The sequence below is a fragment of the Scyliorhinus torazame genome, chromosome 7, assembly GCF_047496885.1.
Source record: "Scyliorhinus torazame isolate Kashiwa2021f chromosome 7, sScyTor2.1, whole genome shotgun sequence".
Classification (NCBI taxonomy): domain Eukaryota; kingdom Metazoa; phylum Chordata; class Chondrichthyes; order Carcharhiniformes; family Scyliorhinidae; genus Scyliorhinus; species Scyliorhinus torazame.
This window is the reverse complement of record NC_092713.1, coordinates 35915339-35936680: the sequence shown is the minus strand read 5'-3', so window position 1 is coordinate 35936680 and position 21342 is coordinate 35915339. Positions and strand designations below refer to the sequence as shown.

The window sequence follows — 21342 nt, the reverse complement described above, 5'->3', positions numbered from 1 at the left end:
ATATCATACAAAATGTGTCCGGGACTGCGCAGCTGGAAAGATGTCTTTGGGGACTGTTTCCTGGATAGACTCTAATCTGCTTGAGTGAGATTGAATGGGAAGGACAGGCAGGGCAGGGTCAATCTGCCCTTTGTTTGCACCTAATCCGTCGTCCGATCCAGACTGTTTGACCAAATAGCCCAGCCTCGTGATCTCTTCACATATGTAAAATCGCCATTGGGACAGGAGAAGCCATTATCATTAACCCTCCGGGTTGACGTATCAAAATGAGCTTTGTTTTCTTCAAAAGCCAACCGCATTGTTTCTGGATGTCTCTCTATCATAATAGCAGCATATCATCATTTGGGAGTTAGCTGCTTGAATACCAGGGTGTTTATTGGCTGGACTGTGGCAACCAGTAAATTGGAGGTGTGGTGGCTTCCCAGTAAACTAAAGTCTGCCCATTTTAATCTTAATTCTTCACCTTGCTCCTGCTCTGATTTTTTTTCTGAGCTTGGCCTGCTTCCGATGAACAGCACCGCATCTTCTGACTGGGCACTTTACAGCCTCTGGGCTCAACATTGCGTTCCACCATTTTAGATAATCCCCTCAGTCTCCATTTTGCTTAGCTTTTATGTGCTTTTTTTTTTCTCTCCTTTTGTTTATTATCTTTATTTCACACTGGTTAGCACTGCTGCCTCACAGCGCCAGGGACCCGGGTTCAATTCTGACCTCGGGTAACTGTGCGGAGTTTACGCTTTCTCCCTGTGTCTGCATGGGTTTCCTCCGGGTGCTCCGGTTTCCTCCCACAGTCTAAATATATGCAGTTAGGTGGACTGGCCATTGTAAATTGCTCCTAGGTGGGGTTACGGGGATTGGGTGGGGGATTAGGTCCAGGTAGGATGTCTTTTGGAGGTGCGAACTCAATGGGCCGAATGGCCTCCTTCTGCACCGTAGGGATTGTATGATTTTGAGTTTGGATGCAGTTATCCTGCCACTCGCCTCTCCTCTGGGCATATATCTCATTTCTTTACGTGTCCCATTATCCGTCCCTTACACGTTGCACCATTAAACCTTTCACCATTTAATCTTTCCTGACTTCCACCCTATCGCACACCTTCAATCATAGAATTCCGACAGTGCAGAAGGAGGCCATTCGACCCATTGAGTCTGCACTAACCCTTCGAAAGAGCACTCTACCCTGGCCACCCCACCCTGTCCACCCCACCCTATCCCCATAACCCCACCTAACCTGCACATCCCGGACACTAAGGGGTAATTTATCATGGCCAATCCACCTAACCTGCACATCCTTGGACTGTGGAAAGAAACCGGAGCACCCGGAGGAAACCCACGCACACACGGGGAGAACGAATAAACTCCACACAGACCATGACCGGAATTGAACCCGGGTCCCTGGCGCTGTGAGGCAGCAGTGCTAACCACTGTGTCACCGTGCCACCTCATCTTGTTCTTCTTCCCACCCTCCTCCCTTCCACCTACTCAAAAGCTATTGCGTTGCTAACTCTCCCAGTTCTTGTGATGGGTTACAGACCCAAAGTGCCAACCAGACCAACTGAGTATTTCCAGCATTTTCCCTTTTTATTTCAGATTTCCAGCACCTGCAGTATTTTGTTGTTCTATTTGTGGGGGTCAGCGTTAAAAGTCTTCAGGAGCTGCACCAAACCCATCTCATCACTTAAACTTCAAGAACTTCTCCCGATAAAAGCAGGGAATTCTGATAAAGTAATTTCTCCAACCATCGGCAGTGAGTGGAGGATAGTTCCACGGTGCAAATGATGTGCAGAAGCCATTGCCAGCCATTTACTGGGTGATTGCAGGGGATCTGTCTGTAGTCATGAATAGTGTCACTGTATACAGCCTTGCATTGCTCAGTTGATGGAGCTGTTCAACATTGATCGCCGGGTTGTCAATGGTCTATTTCAAGGCTTCTCAAACGGTGCATCACAACCGTTTCCCCCACCCCACCCCTCCCAGTGGGGTCATGAGATGGGATTTTTGGCTCGCAAGCTCCAAGGCCGCAATGGGTGTTGTGGAGCTCGGGCTGAACGTTAACAGCTGTGAGATCCCCTTTAAAAATCCTCATGTTTGATGTGGGCATGGCCTAATGGAGTGCTGCAGCAGACAAAGTAAAATGTGAATAGTTAGCTGTTCATTTTATTCTGGGGAAAGTCTGTCTTCTCATCAACTCCATCTCCTACGAGGGGAGATGTGTCACGCTCAACTCCATCTCTGTTTCTCCATTCATTATTGTTAAGGAATGGGTTCAGAAACATTCCAATTGGATGTCTCATTGATTCAATAATTGGCACTGATATGTAAAGAGACGACAGGTGGCCTTTGGGCCATGTGATGTGATGGTAGAGTTTGGTGCTCAAAGAAAAATAAAGGTGTTTGGGAAAAGGAGCAGATACCTTGACTCTCTACTCAACAGCAGCCGGAGGCTAATATGGCTGATCATCCAATTCAGTAACCTGGTCCTGCTTTCCCCCCATATCCTTTGAGTCCTTTAGCCCCAAGTGCTATATCAAACTCGTTCTTGAACACATGCAATGTTTGAGCACTAAATGCTTCCTGTGGTAGCGAATTCCACAGGCTCATCACTCTCTGGGTGCAGAAATTTCTCCTCATCTCAGTCCCAAATGGCATTGTATCCTCAGACCGTGACCTCTAATTCTGGACTCCCCGCCGCCGGGAACATACTTCCTACATCTACCCTGTCTAGTCCTGTTATAATTTTACAGATTCTATGAGATCTCCCTCTCATTCTTCTGAACTCCAGTGAATATAATCCTAACCCACTCAATCTCTCCTTGTACATCAGTCCCGCCATCCCAGGATTCAGTTCTGGTAAACCTTCGCTGCACTTCCTGGTAAACCTTCGCTGCACTCCCTCTATAGCAAGAGCATCTCTCTTCTGATAAAAAGACCACAACTGCACACAGTATTCCAGGTGTGGTCTCACCAAAGCCCTGTAGGATTGCAGCAAGACTTCTCCTGTACTCAAATCCTCTCGCTATGAAGGCCAACATACCATTTGCCATCTCCACTGGAGATCTTCCTTCCACTGTTTCCAAATTCAAAATCTCTAAACCCCAGACAGCCCGCTTCTATTTCCTCCCCAAAATCCACAAGCACGACTGTCCTGGTAGGCCCATCGTATCAGTCTGATCCTGCCCCAACAAACCCCTTTCTTTCTTGACTCTATACCCTCTCCAGTCCCTTCCCACCTATATCATCTGATGCCCTAGGTCATATTAACAACTTCCAGTTCCCCGTCCCTAACCGCCTCCTCTTTTCCTTTGATGTCCAATCCCTCTGTACCTCCATTCCCCACCAGGATGGTCTGAGGGCTCTCCACTTCTTCCTCGGCACAGAGGCCTAAACAATCCCCATTCACCACCACTCTCCTCCGTCTGGCTGAACTTTTCCTCTCACTGAACAATTTCTCCTTTGACATGTCACACTTCCTCCAAACCAAAGGGTAGCTGCGTGGGTCCTAATTTTGCCCGTCTCTTTATGGTGTATGTGGAACGCTCCCTATTCCCTGTTTTAATCCTACTCCGGTCCCATCCCACAACTCCTTGTCAGTAAATCAACGACTGTTTCGCTGCCGCTTCATGTTCCCGTCTGGACCTGGAAAAATGTATTAATTTTGTTTCCAATTTCCACCCTTCTATCACCTTCACGTGGTCCATCTCCAATACTTCCCTTCCTTGACCCCTCTATCTCCATTTCTGGGGATAGACTGTCCACTAATATCCATTACAAACCTACCGACTCCCACAGCTTCCTCAACTACAGTCACCACCTGTAAGGCCTCCATCCCATTCTCCCAGTTCCTTCACCTCCGTCACATCTGTTCCGATGATGCCACTTTCCAAAACGGTGCTGCTGACATGTCTTCGTTCTTCCTTAATCGTGGTTTCCCACCCACTGTGGTCGACAGGTCCCTCAACCGTGGCCAATCTATCTACCGCACCTCTGCTCTCACCCCTTTTCCCCTCCCTCCCAGAACCAGGATAGGGTCTCCCTTGACCTCGCTTTTCACCCCACAAGCCTCCACATTCAAAGAATCGTCCTCTGCCAGTTCCGCCAACTCCAGCATGATGTCACCACCAAACACATCTTTCCCTCACTTCCCCCTGCCAGCATCCCACAGGGACCCACAGTTTCCTCCAGGATATCTGGTCCACTCCTCCATTGCCCCAACACCGCACCCTCTTCCCATGGCACCTCCCTATGCAATCGTGGAAGGTGCAACACCTGCCCCTTTACCTCCTCCCTACTCACCATCCAAGGGCCTAAATTCTCTTTGCCGGTGAAGCAACACTTCACGTGCACCTCCTTCAATCTGGTCTATTGGATTTGCCGTTCCCAATGCGGTCCACTCTCTCTATATTGGAGAGACTTTGCAGAACACCTTTGGTCTGTCTGTAAGCAGGACCCAGACCTCCCTGTTGCTTGCCATTTCAACTCATTGCCTTGCTCTCACATCCACATATAGGTTCTTGGCCAGCTGCAATGTTCCAGTGAAGCCCAGCTCAAACTGGAGGAACCGCACCATCTTCCAAATAGGCACATTACAGCCTTCCAGACTTAACATTGAGCTCAACAACTTCAGACTCCACCTTCACCCCATTTTTATTTAATAATAATATTAATAATAATCGCTTATTGTCACAAGTAGGCTTCAATGAAGTGACTGTGAAAAGCCCCAAGTCGCCACATTCCGGCGCCTGTTCGGGGAGGCTGGTACAGGAATTGAACCCACACTGCTGGCATTGTTCTGCATTACAAGCCAGCTGTTTAGCCCACTATGCTAAACCAGCCCCTCATCAGTTTCATTTCTTCCATCCCTCTGTTTTCGCCTCACCATTGCCCCCCTCTCCCCACCCACCCCATTAGCGCCATTTATTCCGTGTTCCTAGTAGTCCTTTGACACACTGCTCACCTTTGTTCTGTCATTCACACATTCTAATCTCTTTATGTGCCACTATCAGCACTTTTCTTAGCCTCAATACCCCAATTTACATTCCCTTTGTCTTTCTGTCCACACCATCTTTGTCAATCTCTACCTATCGCCCCCTATCCAGCCCCACTGCTCCACGCACTCCCCACAATAGTATAAATCTGACCCAATTTCCAGTTCTCTGTAGCTTTGACAAAGAGTCATCCAAACTCAACGTTAGCTCCCTTCTCTCTCCTCAGATGCTGAGACCTGGTGAGATTGTCCAGTACTTTCTGGTTTTGTTTCAGATTCCAGCATCTGCAGTAATTTACTTGTATATACCATTTTGCTTTCTTTACCACCTGCTGCACCTGCATGCTTACTTCCACTGACCGATGTGTCTCGTTGCACATTCCCCTCTCTCAATCGATAGCCATTCGGATAAAAATCTGCATTCCTGTTTTTGCTACCCAAGTGGATAACCTCACATTCATCCTCAAGGGGCTGGTTTAGCTCACTGGGCTAAATCGCTGGCTTTGAAAGCAGACCAAGGCAGGCCAGCAGCACGGTTCGATTCCCGTACCAGCCTCCCCGAACAGGCGCCGGAATGTGGCGACTAGGGGCTTTTCACAGTAACTTCATTTATGTGACAATAAGCGATTTTCATTGTACTGTATCAGCCATGCATTTGCCCACTCACTCAACTTGTCCAAATCGCACTGAAGCACCCTCCTCACAGCTCACCCTTCCACTCAGCTTTGTGTCGTCTACAAATTTGAAGATATTACATTTAGGTCCCTCACCTAAATCATTAATATATAAAGTGAATAGCTGGGGTCCCAGCACTGATCCCCACTACTCACTGCCTGCCATTTGGAAAAAGACCAGGTTATTCCTGCTCTTTGATTCCTGTCTGCCAACCGTTCTCTATCCATTTCAATACAATGCACCCAATTCTAATATGGTTTAATTTTAAATGCTAGTTTCCTATGTGGGACCTTGTTGAAAGCCTTCTGAAAGTCCAAATAAACCACATCCACTGGCTCCCCCTTATCAACTCCACTAGTTACATCCTTGAAGACTTCCAGTAGACTTGTAAGCATGATTTCCCTTTCGTAAATCCATGCTGTCTCTGTCCGATCCTGCCACTGTTTTCCAAGTGCCCTGCTATTAAATCTTTTATAAATGATGCTCGCATTTTCCCCACTACCGGTATCAGGCTCTTCAATTACAGAAGTTACTTCCAGAACAACTGGTGTTGTGGGACTAATGCCTATTTTTAAAATGTTTTTTGAAGTAGTGATGGTGAATGAAATCTTTACTGCTGTACCCATGCCACTGATTGATCCATTTTGCTCCTCTGTACTTAGCCTGCTCACCAATGTAAAGGAATGGTTTTCAGCCTGAATGATGCGGTCTGTTAGCTTGTTATTTTCAGCTGGTTCCAGAGAGCCAGGAATTACAGGGATAAATTATACCGTCTTCCAGATCTTTTTATTAAAACAGTAAAAAGTATATACAAGGTCAAACGGTACAAACACTAATTTTGTATTGGAGAAACAGGGTACCCTCCCCTCAGTACCATGCTTCTGTCACTTCTACACCCTGGGAGCTTTGTGTCTGCGGCTAAGATTCATAGGAAATGCGTTCTTGCCAACAGGAGCCGACCTTCGCGCCTGTTACATGTAAAACGTTTTGGGAGAGCCCAGATTGCAAAACCATTTAAATTCACAAAAAAGCAGAAAATATACAGAACCATTAAAATGGCTGTAGTAAACGGAATTACATTTTAATAAATGTTCCAGAGTCAACTGTGCTGCATAATTTAATTAATATAATGTGAAAGTCGTACGCACTAAAAGTTGTTACGGGTTATGCATAAGTTAATGGGTTAGGAATAAGCATTAGGCTTCTCTTCTTTTGACCCAGCCCCTACATGCCCTCAGTTCTGTATTTTCTTTAACAAGCGAGTGCTGTAGAATCACAGATTCCCTACAGTGCAGAAGGAGACCATTCGGCCCATTGTGTCTGCACTGACCCTTGGAAAAAGTACACCCTACCTAGGCCAATTTCCCCCACTCTAGCCCCTTAACCCTACCTAACCTTTTGGCCACTGAGGGGCAATTTGTCACGGCCAATCCACCTAACCTGCATATTTTTGGACTTGTGGGAGGAAACCGGAGCACCCGGAGGAAACCCACGCAGACACAGGGAGAATGTGCAAACTCCACTCGGACAGTCACCCGAGGCAGGAATTGAACCCTGGCGCTGTGAGGCAGCAGTGCTAACTACTGCCAAACGTGCTGTGTAAGTGATCAGCTTACGAGTTTCCAGTTAAGTGAGGGGACTGGGGTCAAATCAAAACCTGAATATGGTTAACATTTTCTGCATTTAAAATAAATGGAGGTTCAGCATTGCAACATTTATATCGGTACTATCAATAGACAATAGACCAAAGATGTGAGCAGCAAGGCTGCAATGGTAAGATGGATGTTTTACCTCCATTTCTTTTCAGGCACGAGTTATATCCTCCACTGTCCCCTGTAGAAATCCTGTGCATGCCCTGGATGTTCCCAACTCTATAGTTGTGCTTGGCTTTCTGTTGTAAACCAGCTATGAAATTATTATTCCACTAAACATTCTTTCCATTAATTTGATTCTGATCTCTTTTTTAAAAAAATTCCAAGGAGCAACTTTGCGTGGCCAATCTGCATAACCTGCACATCTTTGAGTTGTGGGGGTGGGACCCAAGCAGACACTGGGAGAATGTGCAAACTCCACACGGACAGTGAACCAGGGCCGGGACTGAACCCAGGTCCTCACCGTAGTGAGGCAGCAGTGCTAACCACTGTGCCACCGTGCTACCCTATTTGATTCCAATCTTGCCAGAAATGGATTACATGAATGAATTTGTAATTAAACCAACTCCTATTTCTCCCAAATTCTGAGCAGGCTCAACAGGCTAAATAAAGGCTGTTTCTCCGGACTCGATGGTCAGGAACTGGGTGGGCGGGGGGTGGTGCAGGATGGGAGGGGGTTGGAGTGGGGCGGGGAGTGGGGGGAGCTGCCCTGCCGGATGGATATGGAAGATCCCAAGACACTATTTTGGAGAAACGTTCTCACCGGTGTTCTGGCCAATATTTATCCATCAGCAATGCTAATACACCATTGGCTTTGCGGAGCACAAATTGACTGCTGAGTTTCCGACCTTCATAATATTCTTTATTATTGGCACAAGTAGGCTTACTTTAACACTGCAATGAAATTACTGTGAAAATCCCCTAGCCGCCACATTCCGGCGCCTGTTCAGGTACACGGAGGGAGAATTCAGAATGTCCAATTCACCTAACAAGCACGTCTTTCGGGACTTGGGAGGAAACCAGAGCACCCGGAGAAAACCCACGCAGACACGGGGAGAACGTGCAGACTCCGCACAGACAGTGACCCAAGCCAGGAATCGAACCTGGGACCCTGGTGCTGTGAAGCAACAGTGCTAACCACTGTGCTACCATGCTGCCCATAGCGGCCATGCCGACCTTAAATCAGTGACTACACTTCTAAAAGTGTTTCATTGGCTGGCAAGTGCTCTGGGATGGTCCAAGATTGTGAGACGGATTAAATGAACATTTAAGAATTTTACTTGCACAAAACTGGAGTTAAAAATTCTGGAAAAGTTGGGGAGGCTCTGGGAAAGGAATCGCCTTGATGACATTGTTTATGGTTGAATATTTATGATGAGCTGTTTAGGACTGTTTGGATTCATATGTGCCAGAAGATGCTGCATTCTGATCCAGTTTGGGTTCAGCATGTACCTTGCCACACAGTGAGTGATTGAAGGTAAATGAATACATTTAGCTTTGGTAGAGCGAGTGTTGTCGTTTAACGCTACTTTCTACTTCCAATGCTAAAAATCTTCCTCAGCATGACTTTCGTCTACCACTTATTTGACAGTATACTGTTCACTGGATTCCTCGCAGCCGTGAAGTTGGTCAGTCCTGGACGTCTTCAGTGGTATCAACAATCTATTCGCTGCTGTATTCCGTCCCGCTGGTATTTCAGCTGAAGCCCGGTGTGGTACGTATAACCAAACCCATTTAATCCTACACACAATTGATATAGAAACATTTATTTTTGTTGCCACTTTCACTTTTTATTTCCCTCACTTTATGGGAAACGTGACATCAAGTGTTTTAGTCGGACCATCTGAAGAGTTCAGCCGTTGATAAAATGAGTGCAGTGAGTGATTCTGGTATTCAGCTTAAACCACAATCAGTACCTGAGGCTTGGTCGGCCTTATTCTCAGGCAGGGATGGGCCAATTATTGCCATAGGTGGAATTCTGACCTTTGTAACGTGGAATTCCTCCCTTTTAAAAAAAAAAAAACCTCTGCCTCACCTGCGCTGCTGCCCCCAACATGGCCAATGGTGGGGGGGGGGCTCTCTCGCTGCCAACAACGAGACCAGGAGGCATCGGCCATCCCAGCAGGAGGGCGCTGCTGGAAACAACTTGGTGGAACTGCTGGGTCCCAGAGGCCCAGGGAGGGGTGAGTGGCAGAGGGTCTGCTGAGTGAGTGAGTGTCAGGGAGGGCGATTGGGGGAAGGGCCAGCTGTGTGAATGAGTGGGGAGGCATTAGGTAGGGAGTGAGGGGCTCCTGTTGGGCTGGGGGGGTGGGGGGTGGGGGGGAGGAGATTGTGTGTGTCTGTGTGTGCGTCAGTGTCAGACATGCGGGCCAGACCTCAGCTGCCATGGTAGGTGTTCATCCTGTATCCCCAGAACAACAGGCCTGGGCCTCTAAACGTTTTGTAATGTACTTTAAAAACATAGATTTTCATAATTGTATGATTTATTCATTCACGGGATATGGGCATCGCTGGCCAGGCTGATATTTATTCATCCCTGGTTGCCCTTGAGAGGATGATGGTTAGTTAATATGAGGGGGGGGGGCACATTGGAAGCACTGCCGTTGTCTTTTGCCTTGCTTTGTGTCTGCATAATCAGCAAGATGTCCCGTTGTTATGGAATTCATCCTGTATTAAATACACTAACCGCACTGAATGCTGAAATGCGATGATCGTAGAAGTAAACAAAAGGGAAACTAATGTTCTTACCCACTTGAAGACCCATAATTCCACCCGTTTGAAGTGGCCTAGAAACATTTGCATCCTCTGCACATCTCAAAAGGTGCTACAATACATGATGTCTTGTCACAAAACAATTTGTCACGAAACTATGTTGGTCTTTTTGGCCCACGGCCGCCCTCTTCACGGGACCAACGTGTGGACTTTGTGATTTTCGCCGTTGTGCGCCGCATTGAGGTAGTTGTGCAGAAGTACCATCGTGAAAGGAGGCCTGAAGTTAACCATGTCTGTTTCAATTCTTACCTGCTATCCTCTTGCAGCTTTCCAGTTGAATCCAATATTCCTGCTCCTTCCCATTTCCTGTATTATTGAAAGGTCGTACCTCCGAGGCCCCTCCCCGCCCCATCTCCGCAACCCCGCAACTAAGGGGCAATTTTTTAGCATGGTCAATCCGCCTAACCTGCACATCTTTGGACTGTGGGAGGAAACCGGAGCACCCGGAGGAAACCCACGCAGACACGGGGAGAAAGTGCAAACTCCAAACAGTCACCCGAGGCCGGATTTGAACCCGGGTCCCTGGTGCTGTTAGGAGGCAGTGCTAACCATTGTGCCACCATGTCACCCCTTTGATGTCTCCACAGCACCTTGTTGCCAAACCCCCCTTGAGTTGCTCTGAAGCTTTAGTCTGGGTCACAAAGGACCCAATTTCTGTGTGTAGCTACAAGGAGGCATAGCTGAGGACCTGTTGATGGAAGGGCTGTATATTGACGGGACGAAACGTACACTATTTATCTCTCTTTTTCGCACTGTTGCTAGCCAGCAGTGTAGGCTACAAATCATGGCATCCCTGCAGTGCAAGAGGCCATTCAGCCCATTGAGTCTGCACCGGCCCTTGTGAAGAGCTCCCTACCTAGGCCCACGTCCCCACCCCATCCCCATAACCCCACCTAACCTTTTGGACACTAAGGGGCAATTTAGCATGGCCAATCCACCTAAACTGCCATCTTTGGACCACCTAAACTGCGCATCTTTGGACTATGGGAGGAAACCGGAGCACCCGGAGGAAATCCACACAGACTCGGGGAGAAAGTGCAAACTCCACACAGAAAGTGACCCAAGGCCAGAATTGAACCCGGACCCTGGAGCTCTGACAGCAGTGTTAACCACTGTGCCACCCTGTCGCCCCCCCCCAAAAAATGTGAAGCAAGTTGGCATGAAAAAGCTGAAAGCATGCTCACTCTCAGCAGCCGCGCATCAACTGTTGAACACGGAGCACAGAAGCGAAATGGAACGTACTTCGAGACCCCAGCTACAATACTGTACTCTCACCATATGGGAAGAAAGAATGGACAAATGCTGACTGGTTTGAGGCTGACATCACAGTGATGGGACACCTGTCTTTGAAGCCAAGTGGTCTGATGTCATTAATTGCAATAGAGATCAGAGCGAGAAGACTTTGAATGCACTCAGAGCCACTCAAATTAAAGTCCGCCAGACTGCTAGGCAGTGTGCCAATGACTATTGGTTGCAACTTTGCCAGGACATCCAGATGTCCTTCGACATAGGGAGTGGTAAGAGTATGTATGAAGGGATCAAAAGGACAACATATCCATCATCAGAGCAAAGGATTGAAAACAAAGGCTGGGGAGATCACTGCAAAAACAGAGATGGGCGGCACACAACCAAGAGTTATACTTGAGCAGAATATTGTCACCAAGGAAGCTCTAGACACCATAGAAAGCCTGCTTGTCATACAAGAGTTGGATATTGAATCCACACTGGAGGAGCTTAACATGGTTTTTGACTCACAAGCCCTGGGCAAAGCTCCAGGTGCTGATGATACACTGCCTGAACTCATCAAGCTCAGGAAAATCGGCATTCGTGCAGCATCTGCACAAACTTCTTTGTCTCCGTGGGAGGGAAGGGACAATGCCCAGCACATACGTTATGCAAAGATTGTGACTTGGTTCAAGAACTGAGGGCAGACAGAAGCGATTGCAAAACCTATCGAGGCATGGTGGCACAGTGGTTAGCACTGCTGCCTCCCAGCGTCGGGGACCCGGGTTTAATTCCAGCCTTGGGTCACTGTCTGTGTAGAGCTTGTATGTTAGAATAAAGAACAAAGAACAAAGAAAAGTACAGCACAGGAACAGGCCCTTCGGCCCTCCAAGCCCGTGCCGTCCATGCTGCCCGTCTAAATTAAAATCTTCTACATTTCCGGGGTCCGTATCCCTCTATTCCCATCCTATTCATGTATTTGTCAAGATGCCCCTTAAATGTCACTATCGTCCCTGCTTCCACCACCTCCTCCAGCAGCGAGTTCCAGGCACCCGCTATCCTCTGTGTAAAAAAACTTAGTTCTCCCCGTGCCTTTGTGGGTTTCCTCCGGGTGCTCCGGTTTCCTCCCACAGTCCAAAGATGTGCAGGTTAGGTGGATTGGCTGTGATAAATTGCCCCTTTGTGTCCAAAAGGTTAGGTGGGATTATTGGATTATGGGGATAGGGTAGGGGTGGGAGCCAAAGAGCACCCTACCTAGTCGGTGCAGACTTGATGGGCTGAATGGCCTCATGCACTGTAATGATTCTATGATCTCTCTGCTGAACATCATGAGAAAAACATTTTCCCATCGTGCCCTTGTCAGGCTGCATATCCTGGCTGATCACATCGACATTGAATCCCAGTGTGGTTTCAGAACAGAAACATCTACATTTGATATGATCCCCTCCGTTCCTCAGCCTGGCAGTGGCAAGAGAAATACAATGAACAGAGGAGACTACAACCTGTTGCCTTTATCAATGTCACCAAGGCATTCGACTATGTGAGCAGAGGCAGTCTATTTAAGCTGTTGGAGAAAATTGACTGCATGCTGAAACTGCTCGATGTGATCTACTCTTTCTATGACAGAATGATAGGGAAGGTTAGCTCTGACAGGGCAACATTAGAACGCTTTGAGATCTGCACTGGCGTCAAATGGTTGTGTTCTGGCACTGATGCTCTTTGGCGCATTCTTCTCTGCTGTCATTTGCCTTTGAGGCACCTTCAGCGTGTGTTTACATCCAGAACTGATGGAAAGCTGTTCAGCTTTGCTCGCCTGAGCTCCAAAGATGCACCCAAGTTCTCATCAGGGTTGCTCTAGACTGACAATACTGCACTTGTGTTCCATATCGAAGAATACCTTCAGCCACAAGTGGACAGACTCTCTCTCCTATACAGGGATTGCTTTGACCATCAGGAGGACAAATGTCATGGTCCTGGATGTTGCCATCTGTCAGCATTGGGCAATGTGACGCTGGAGGTTTTCAATAGCTTCACCGATCCAGGCTCCGCGGACACCAGCGATGTGTCACTTAATGCTGAAATCAACACGTGCATCACAAACACTGCAGCTGTGATCTCCAAGCTGAGCAAGAAAATGTGGAACAACAACCTGACTGAGCAGGTCAAACTGAGGGTCTAGCAAACCTGCATCGTCAGTGGACTGCTCCATAGTGCTGAGACCTGGACAACATGTGCAAGGCAGGAGAAAAGGCTGAACAGTTTCCACCTTCGCTGCCTCCGACGTATACTCAGCATCTCTTGGCAGAGGCCCAGGAGCATGCTAATTCCATCAGCATACAACAATTTGCTAAGACAACAGTGTCTGGGCTGGCTTAACAGCATCCATTGGATGAGCGATGGCTGTATATCCAAAGATCTTCGGTACGGTGAACCAGCCTCCGGGTCACTGCCCCGTGGATGTCCATATGTCTATGCCAAGCCAGTTACGATGATGGCGGACGCTAACAACTAGAAAACAGTTGCCAATGGCTGCGAACTCCGGAGGCTGGCTGTTTGGACGGACATTGGAAGAGGCGAGCAGAAATGGAAAAGTGAGCTTACCGAGGGCGCCGAGAAAAGGAATCGTGCACCTTCTCAGCGAACTGTCTCCCTTTGCAGCAAATGCAGGATCACAGAATTGCTCTGGTACAGGAGGAGGCCATTCGGCCCAACCGGTGCATTGTGGCTTCGTGCCATTCCCCTGCCTTTTCCCTGTAACTCCTACACATTGTTTCTGTTCAATTACTGGCCTCTCGAAAGCCGCTCTTACTCATGCATTCCATATTCCGATTGTCTTTTATTCAAATAGATGAAAGCTTTTTGTGTTCATATCAAAATGCTGCAGTTGGCTTCCAAAAAATAGAAAATGTTGTCCGTCTGTTTGGGTGTGAGTTTTGCACCAGCGCAATGTGCTATCTTCATTTGTATCTGGTAACTCAGGCCAGCATCCCCCAATGAGAATATGACCTCCGAGTATTTCTATCCGCCTGCACCCCGATTCAATTTATTGACCAAATGATAGCAACAAAGACTGCTGCAACATTTAGTCAAATTGTGAATTGCAATATACTGTGTAGGAGTTACAGGGAAAATCGCTGTTGTAACCCCCCTGTTCAAGAAGGGAACAAGGAAAAAGATGGAAAATTATAGGCCAATTAGCCTAACCTCGGTTGTTGGCAAGATTCTAGAATCCATTGTTAAGGATGAGATTTCTAAATTCTTGGAAGTGCAGGGTCGGATTAGGACAAGTCAGCATGGGTTTAGTAAGGGGAGGTCTTGCCTGACAAACCTGTTACAGTTCTTTGAAGAGATAACAAATAGGTTAGACCAAGGAGAGCCAATGGATGTTATCTATCTTGACTTCCAAAAGGCCTTTGATAAGGTGCCTCACGGGAGACCGCTGAGTAAAATAAGGGCCCATGGTATTCGAGGCAAGGTACTAACATGGATTGACAACTGGCTGTCAGGCAGAAGGCAGAGAGTTGGGATAAAAGGTTATTTTTCGGAATGGCAACCGGTGACGAGTGGTGTCCCGCAGGGTTCAGTGTTGGGGCCACAGCTGTTCTCTTTATATATTAACGATCTAGATGACGGGACTGAGGGCATTCTGGCTAAGTTTGCCGATGATACAAAGATAGGTGGAGGGGCAGGTAGTATGGAGGAGGTGGGGAGGCTGCAGAAAAATTTAGACAGTTTAGGAGAGTGGTCCCAAGAAATGGCTGATGAAATTCAACGTGGGCAATTGCGAGGTCTTGCACTTTGGAAAAAAGAATAGAGGCGTGGACTATTTTCTAAACGGTGACAAAATTCATAATGCTGAAGTGCAAAGGGACTTGGGAGTCCTAGTCCAGGATTCTCTAAAGGTAAACTTGCAGGTTGAGTCCGTAATTAAGAAAGCAAATGCAATGTTGTCATTCATCTCAAGAGGCTTGGAATATAAAAGCAGGAATGTACTTCTGAAGCTTTAGAAAGCATTAGTTAGGCCACATTTAGAATACTGTGAGCAGTTTTGGGCCCCACACCTCAGGAAGGACATACTGGCACTGGAGCGGGTCCAGCGGAGATTCACACGGATGATCCCAGGAATGGTAGGCCTAACATACGATGAACGTCTGAGGATCCTGGGATTATATTCATTGGAGTTTAGGAGGTTGAGGGGAGATCTAATAGAAACTTACAAGATAATGAATGGCTTAGATAGGGTGGATGTAGGGAAGTTGTTTCCATTAACAGGGGAGACTAGGACCCGGGGGCACAGCCTTAGAATAAAAGGGAGTCACTTTAGAACAGAGATGAGGAGAAATTTCTTCAGCCAGAGAGTGGTGGGTCTGTGGAATTCATTGCCACAGAGGGCGGTGGAGGCCAGGACGTTGAGTGTCTTTAAGACAGAAGTTGATAAATTCTTGATTTCTCGAGGAATTAAGGGCTATGAAGAGAGAGCGGGTAAATGGAGTTGAAATCAGCCATGATTGAATGTTGGAGTGGACTCGATGGGCCGAATGGCCTTACTTCCACTCCTACGTCTTATGGTCTTATACTGATGCTATTGTCTCTTCCGTGTGGATTTTCAGCCAGGATACCTGCTGCTGGCAAAAGAAAACCCAGAAAAAGCCTCTGAGAACTCTGCAGTATAAATCATTAATGAAAAGTCTCAGGAGTCATTATTGTCTGGTCTCCTGGTTTAAATGATGCTGACACACTCTATTGCGGTCTGTGCTGCCTGAACCACTTGATGGGACCACTGCTTTGGAATCATTCCTAAGTTAACCATTATTCTCCATTTGATCTGTGACCATTTCTCCTGAGGAGATTTGAAACAAAATACAATATTCGATAACGGTTCCGTTTAAAATAACCTTAACCCAGACTAGCCCGCTGCTTGCTGTTCCATTTCGTCATGGTCCGTGACAGAGGCCTACCTATTTTTGGCTTTGTAGTCTTCGCTGCCTAGGGAAATGGGGTTAAGACTGCAGCTGGGCAGGAGCACAGAACTGTAATCCCCCTGGCCCACCCATGTTGAAAATTGTGTCCTTGCAACATAATGGAAGTATTGTTCTGATTTTTGAATTGTTACCCTCTCCTGATCTGCCCCATCAGAAACTTAATTTGACGATGTCAGTGCTTCTACCCTTTTACCGTCAGAAATCTACTATTTGTTTTCCTTGATATTAAGTGATGCATCTGTGCCGGATTACCACTTGAGAAACAAACTTGCTGCTACGAGTGTTGGCGCCTAATGCAAACCTCCTGCTGCTTCCCTGCACGGTTTAAATCTGCAAAGGAAAATGTGTTTTTACTCAGCCTAGTGATTGCACAGTAACTCCACTCTTGTTTACTGAATGTTGGTGCGTACTGTATGCACTAGCTGCAAGCTGAAGTTCTGTCCGACAGAAACAGGAATTTTAACTTGCGTGGCTTGCTCTGGAAACGTTGGGGTAACTTTCACCGTTGTTCTCCGTGTGGTAACCTGGTGGAGCATATTGTAAGATGCACGTAGATTCGTGAAAGGTAAGACCAAGCTTGTAACGTAGTTCGAGTGGTACAGGCTTGGAGGACCGAAGGGCCTGTTCCTATGCTGTATTGTTCTGGATGATAAGGCAATAGTGTAGATGGGCTTTAGAGTGGTTTCACAGGTCGGCGCAACATCGAGGGCCGAAGGGCCTGTACTGCGCTGTAATGTTCTTTGTTTTTTATGTGAGGAGGTCACTAATATGGGGGAGCGTCAATTGATGCTGAATATATGGATGTCCAGAAGGCAATTGATAAAGTTATGAGATTATTAACAAAAAAGTAAAAATGCACATAATGGTAAATAAACTTGTGACATGGAAGGGAGTTAATTTAAACAGCACTCATTTCCCCTTTCGTCACCTGTCTGTAAACAGAAAGGTGTTTTGATTTGCCTACCTCTTGATTGGTGGTTGTGTACTTCCTCAACCCCTCCATTTTTGTGCGAGCAATCCAAGTTTCTATTAATAGCCCCGCAGCAAACTTTAGATCGGATGAACTCAAAGGGTTAGTTTATATGCGCACACTCGGAACATGGGCTGGTGGTTCACGACGCCACTTCCACATTCTGTAAAAACAGAGGGATCGAGAAAAGAAGGTTTTACAGTAGAGAACACATAGAAATTGAATATCGGTTCATGCGAGTGCCAGAATTAAAGTCCATCATGAATGAATGAAATGAAAATCGCTTATTGTCACAAGTAGGCTTCAAATGAAGTTACTGTGAAAAGCTCCTAGTCGCCACATTGTTCGGGAAGGCTGGTACGGGAATTGAACTTGTGCTGCTGGCCTTGTTCTGCTTTACAAGCCAGTTGTTTAGCCCACTATGCTGAACCAGCCCCTACAATCCAGAAGAAGGCCATTTGGCCCATCGAATTTGCAACGACCCTTCGAAAGAGCATCCTACCTAGGCCCAACCTCCCGCCCTGTTCACGTAACCCCACCCAACCTTTGGACATTTAGGAGCAATTTATCATGGCCAATCCACCTGACCTGCGCATCTTTGGACTGTGGGAGGAAACTGGAGCACCCGGAGGAAATCCACACAGCCACGGGGAGAATGTGTAAACTCCGCACAGTCACACAAGGTCGGAATCAAACCCGGGTCCCTGGCGCTGAGGCAGTAGTGCTAACCACTGTGCCACAATGCTGTCCAGCGAGGTATTCCACAGAGCGTGACAGGCTAAAACCCGATGTTGTGGAACTCACTTTTTTCAAGATGCGATAGCCACGCAGCGGTGAACCCGGCCTTGAGGGTGATGGCACAGAACGTCCAACAGAAGCAAAGTAGCTGGTGCCAGGTGTTCAACTTGAGCAGAGCTTCTTTATAGTCAGATGTTGAGGAGCACACCCAGCATGGCAATATTTCTTGTTTAACAAGCCAAAGACTTGTGTCACATGACACCCCTCCCCCCCCCTCACAACCCCTGAACTCTCCTCCAGGTCTTCAGCAACTGATGTGTCTCCATCGGCTGGAATTTGGCCGGGTTTCAAAGATTGTTGAGCGTCTCGGCCACTAAGAGTTGAACAGAATGTTTGTGGGGCCTTTGTGTTAACAGTGCCTGTACCTCCTGCTGGAAATCTGGGTTAGCAAATGCAAATGGCCTTTGTATAGCTCTTTAATGTTGGGCTGCGCAGTCCAGAGATTTATATATCAACACGGTGGCACAGTGGGTTAGCACAGCTGGCTCACGGCGCCGAGGACCCGGGTTCGATCCCGGCCCCTGGTCACTGACCGTGTGGAGTTTGCACATTCTCCCCGTGTCTGCGTGGGTCTTACCCCCACAACCCAAAGATGTGTAGAGTAGGTGGATTGGCCATGCTAAATTGCCCCTTAATTGGATAAATAATAATTGGGTACTCTAAATTAAAATAATTAAAAAAAAAGAATTTCAAAAAATGAAATGATTTGTGAAACCCACGCCAACATGGGGGAGAATGTGCAAACTCCACACGGACAGTGACCCTGGGCAGGGATTCGAACTCGGGTCCTCAGCGCCGTAGTCCCAGTGCTAACCACTGCACCACGTGCCGCCCGCCATTTTTTGAAATTCTAACGGTGTTACTGGAGTTCTATGCTTTTGGGGTCAGTAGCTCTTCCTCCTCGTTTTCACAATTTAAAAAGTTTTGTGATCAGCAATACAGACCTCACTCTGGGGTCTTGTTTGCTCAGCAATGACATCTGCTCTGATCGGGACGCAGGTTTCTGACCAATCCAAGTAGGTATGAATTTCACAAATACTCTCGCGTCCACATTCCATTTTGAGTGGGCACAATACATTTGTGTGGGTGCGTTTGCGTGATGCAATGGGTCTTAACCTGAATCTGTACATTCCTGATTTCTATGCATGAGTAAGGACGGTGTGTTGAACACTGAGAAATTAATCTTTGTATTTTCGCGAAAATGGCCGGGGGGGGGGGGGGGGGGGGGGGGGGGAGAGAGAGAGAGAGAGAGAGAGAGAGTGGAGGAGAGTGCTTATTAGGGTACTGCCAATCAGGATATCTTTTTTTAAGTGTGTGCAGAGTTTAGCAGGAAAATCTGGGGGAGACCACAAAGAAAAGAAACACCCTCCAGGTGACCCTTCAAATCCTCGCTTAGCATTTTGGTGGCTGAATCAACAGAAGCAAAGAAGCTCTTTCAGGTGGATGTTGTCCATGTGAATGAAGAAAAATAGTAATTATGCGAAGGGCAGTTATCAGCCAGCCAGGCAGAAAGCACAGCATTCTATTGTGAAGAATGAAAGCACTGAAAGTCAATGACTTGTGAGCAAAGGTCAGCCAGAGATGATGAAACGTTGATTTTGATGAATTGATTGTCCCAGTGCTGAGTTGCTGCTGCCGGAGAAAGTAAAATGACTTGTTTAAAGACCGGAGGGAAAATAATCGTGGCCAATGGGGGTTACCGGTGAGAAAAGGTCAGAAAATAGACAATAACATGAGAGAAGAAAAGAGAGCAAAAAACCCCATTTGTTCCATTGAAAGCTCGTCCAATCTAACTTTCCCATTGTAGCATTCATCGTTGTTTTGAATACCTCTGATTTTTTTTTTTAAATCTCTTCTGCTCCGGCTAACCGATTGTACGATTCTCTTTGAACCAAGAAGATGTTCCCAGTACCTATTTTTAAAAGTTGCTTCAAATCAATTTAATATGGAGTTGGCGAGTTGAAGAGAACAAAATAAAGAGCCTCACAAAACACAAAGAATGAGAAAGACTTGCATTTATATTTGGCCTTTCCAGAGCTCAGAATGTTCCAAAGTACTTCATAGTAAATGAAGTATGTTCGAAACGTAGTCTCTATTATAATTCAAAAAATCTGTCCTTCGCAAGCTCCCACAAACAGTAATGTTAATGATCACAAAATCTGTTTTTGCGATGTTGATTGAGAGGTCAGTACTGTTCAGGACATTAGCGATGACCTCTCTCTTTTAAGTACAGGTGCAGGATCTTTAACATCCATCTGAGGAGGCGGGGGGTGGGGGGTGGGGCGTTCTCAGCTTAACCTTTCATCCAAGGGCAGTGCAGCATTCCGCTGGTACTGCACTGGAGTGCCAGCATTGATGTTTGTGCTCTGGAATCTCTGGAACGGAAATTGAGCCGACATCTTTCTGACTCCAAAGGGAGAGTGTCGCCAGCTGAGCCCTGGCTGACAAAAGTGGGAACGTGAAGAAAATCAGGAAAGACAAAACGTTGAAATGAGAATGAATGACCTTGATTTATACAATTGGAAACACGATTGGTGATGTTTTGTGGGCAAACGGAAGAGTGTTTGCAAAGAGGAAACCCCGACAGGCAGCAAGGAGGCAAATGTCCAGTTCATTAGCTTTGAAGAAATAGGTTGAGGGATGATTGTTGGTCGGAACATTAAATTCAATAAAGAAATTGGAGGGGTATAGTAACACGGTGGTTACCATGGTGATTCAGAGGCCTGGACTAATATTTAAAAAATGAATTGAGTGCATCCAATAATTTTTTTTTCAATTAAGGGGCAATTTAGAGTGGTCAATCCACCTAACCTGCACAGCTTTGAGTTGTGGGGGGTGAGACCCACACAGATACGGAGAATGTGCAAACTCCACACGGACAGTGGGCCGGGGGCCGAACCCGGGTCCTCAGCGCCGTAGGCAGCAGTGCTAACCACTGCACCACGGTGCCGCCCCGAGAGAGGCCTGGACCAATGATCTGCAACATAAGTTCAAATCCCACCACAGCAGCTGGTAAGTTTAAATTCAACTAACCAAATAAAATCTTCAACAGGTTAGCATCAGTAACCGTGTCCATGAAATGTATAGATTGTTGTAACAAGTGTTCATGAGGGAAAATAAATCTGTCAAAGAACAAAGAAATGTACAGCACAGGAACAAGCCCGTGCCGACCATGCTGCCCGACTAAACTACAATCTTCTACACTTTCTGGGTCCGTATCCCGCTATTCCCATCCTATTCATGTATTTGTCAAGATGCCCCTTAAATGTCACTATCGTCCCTGCC

General features: G+C 46.9%; 1 protein-coding gene across 1 annotated transcript in view; it reads left to right on the top strand.

Annotated features, from left to right (window-relative positions):
- The window catches only part of alg14 (ALG14 UDP-N-acetylglucosaminyltransferase subunit), a 117277-nt gene that overhangs the window by 25747 nt on the left and 70188 nt on the right, over positions 1 to 21342 (top strand). The window contains exon 3 of the mRNA XM_072510549.1: positions 8903 to 9025. Within this exon, the coding sequence (XP_072366650.1) occupies positions 8903 to 9025 (123 nt within the window). The remainder of the gene's footprint in view (positions 1 to 8902; positions 9026 to 21342) is intronic.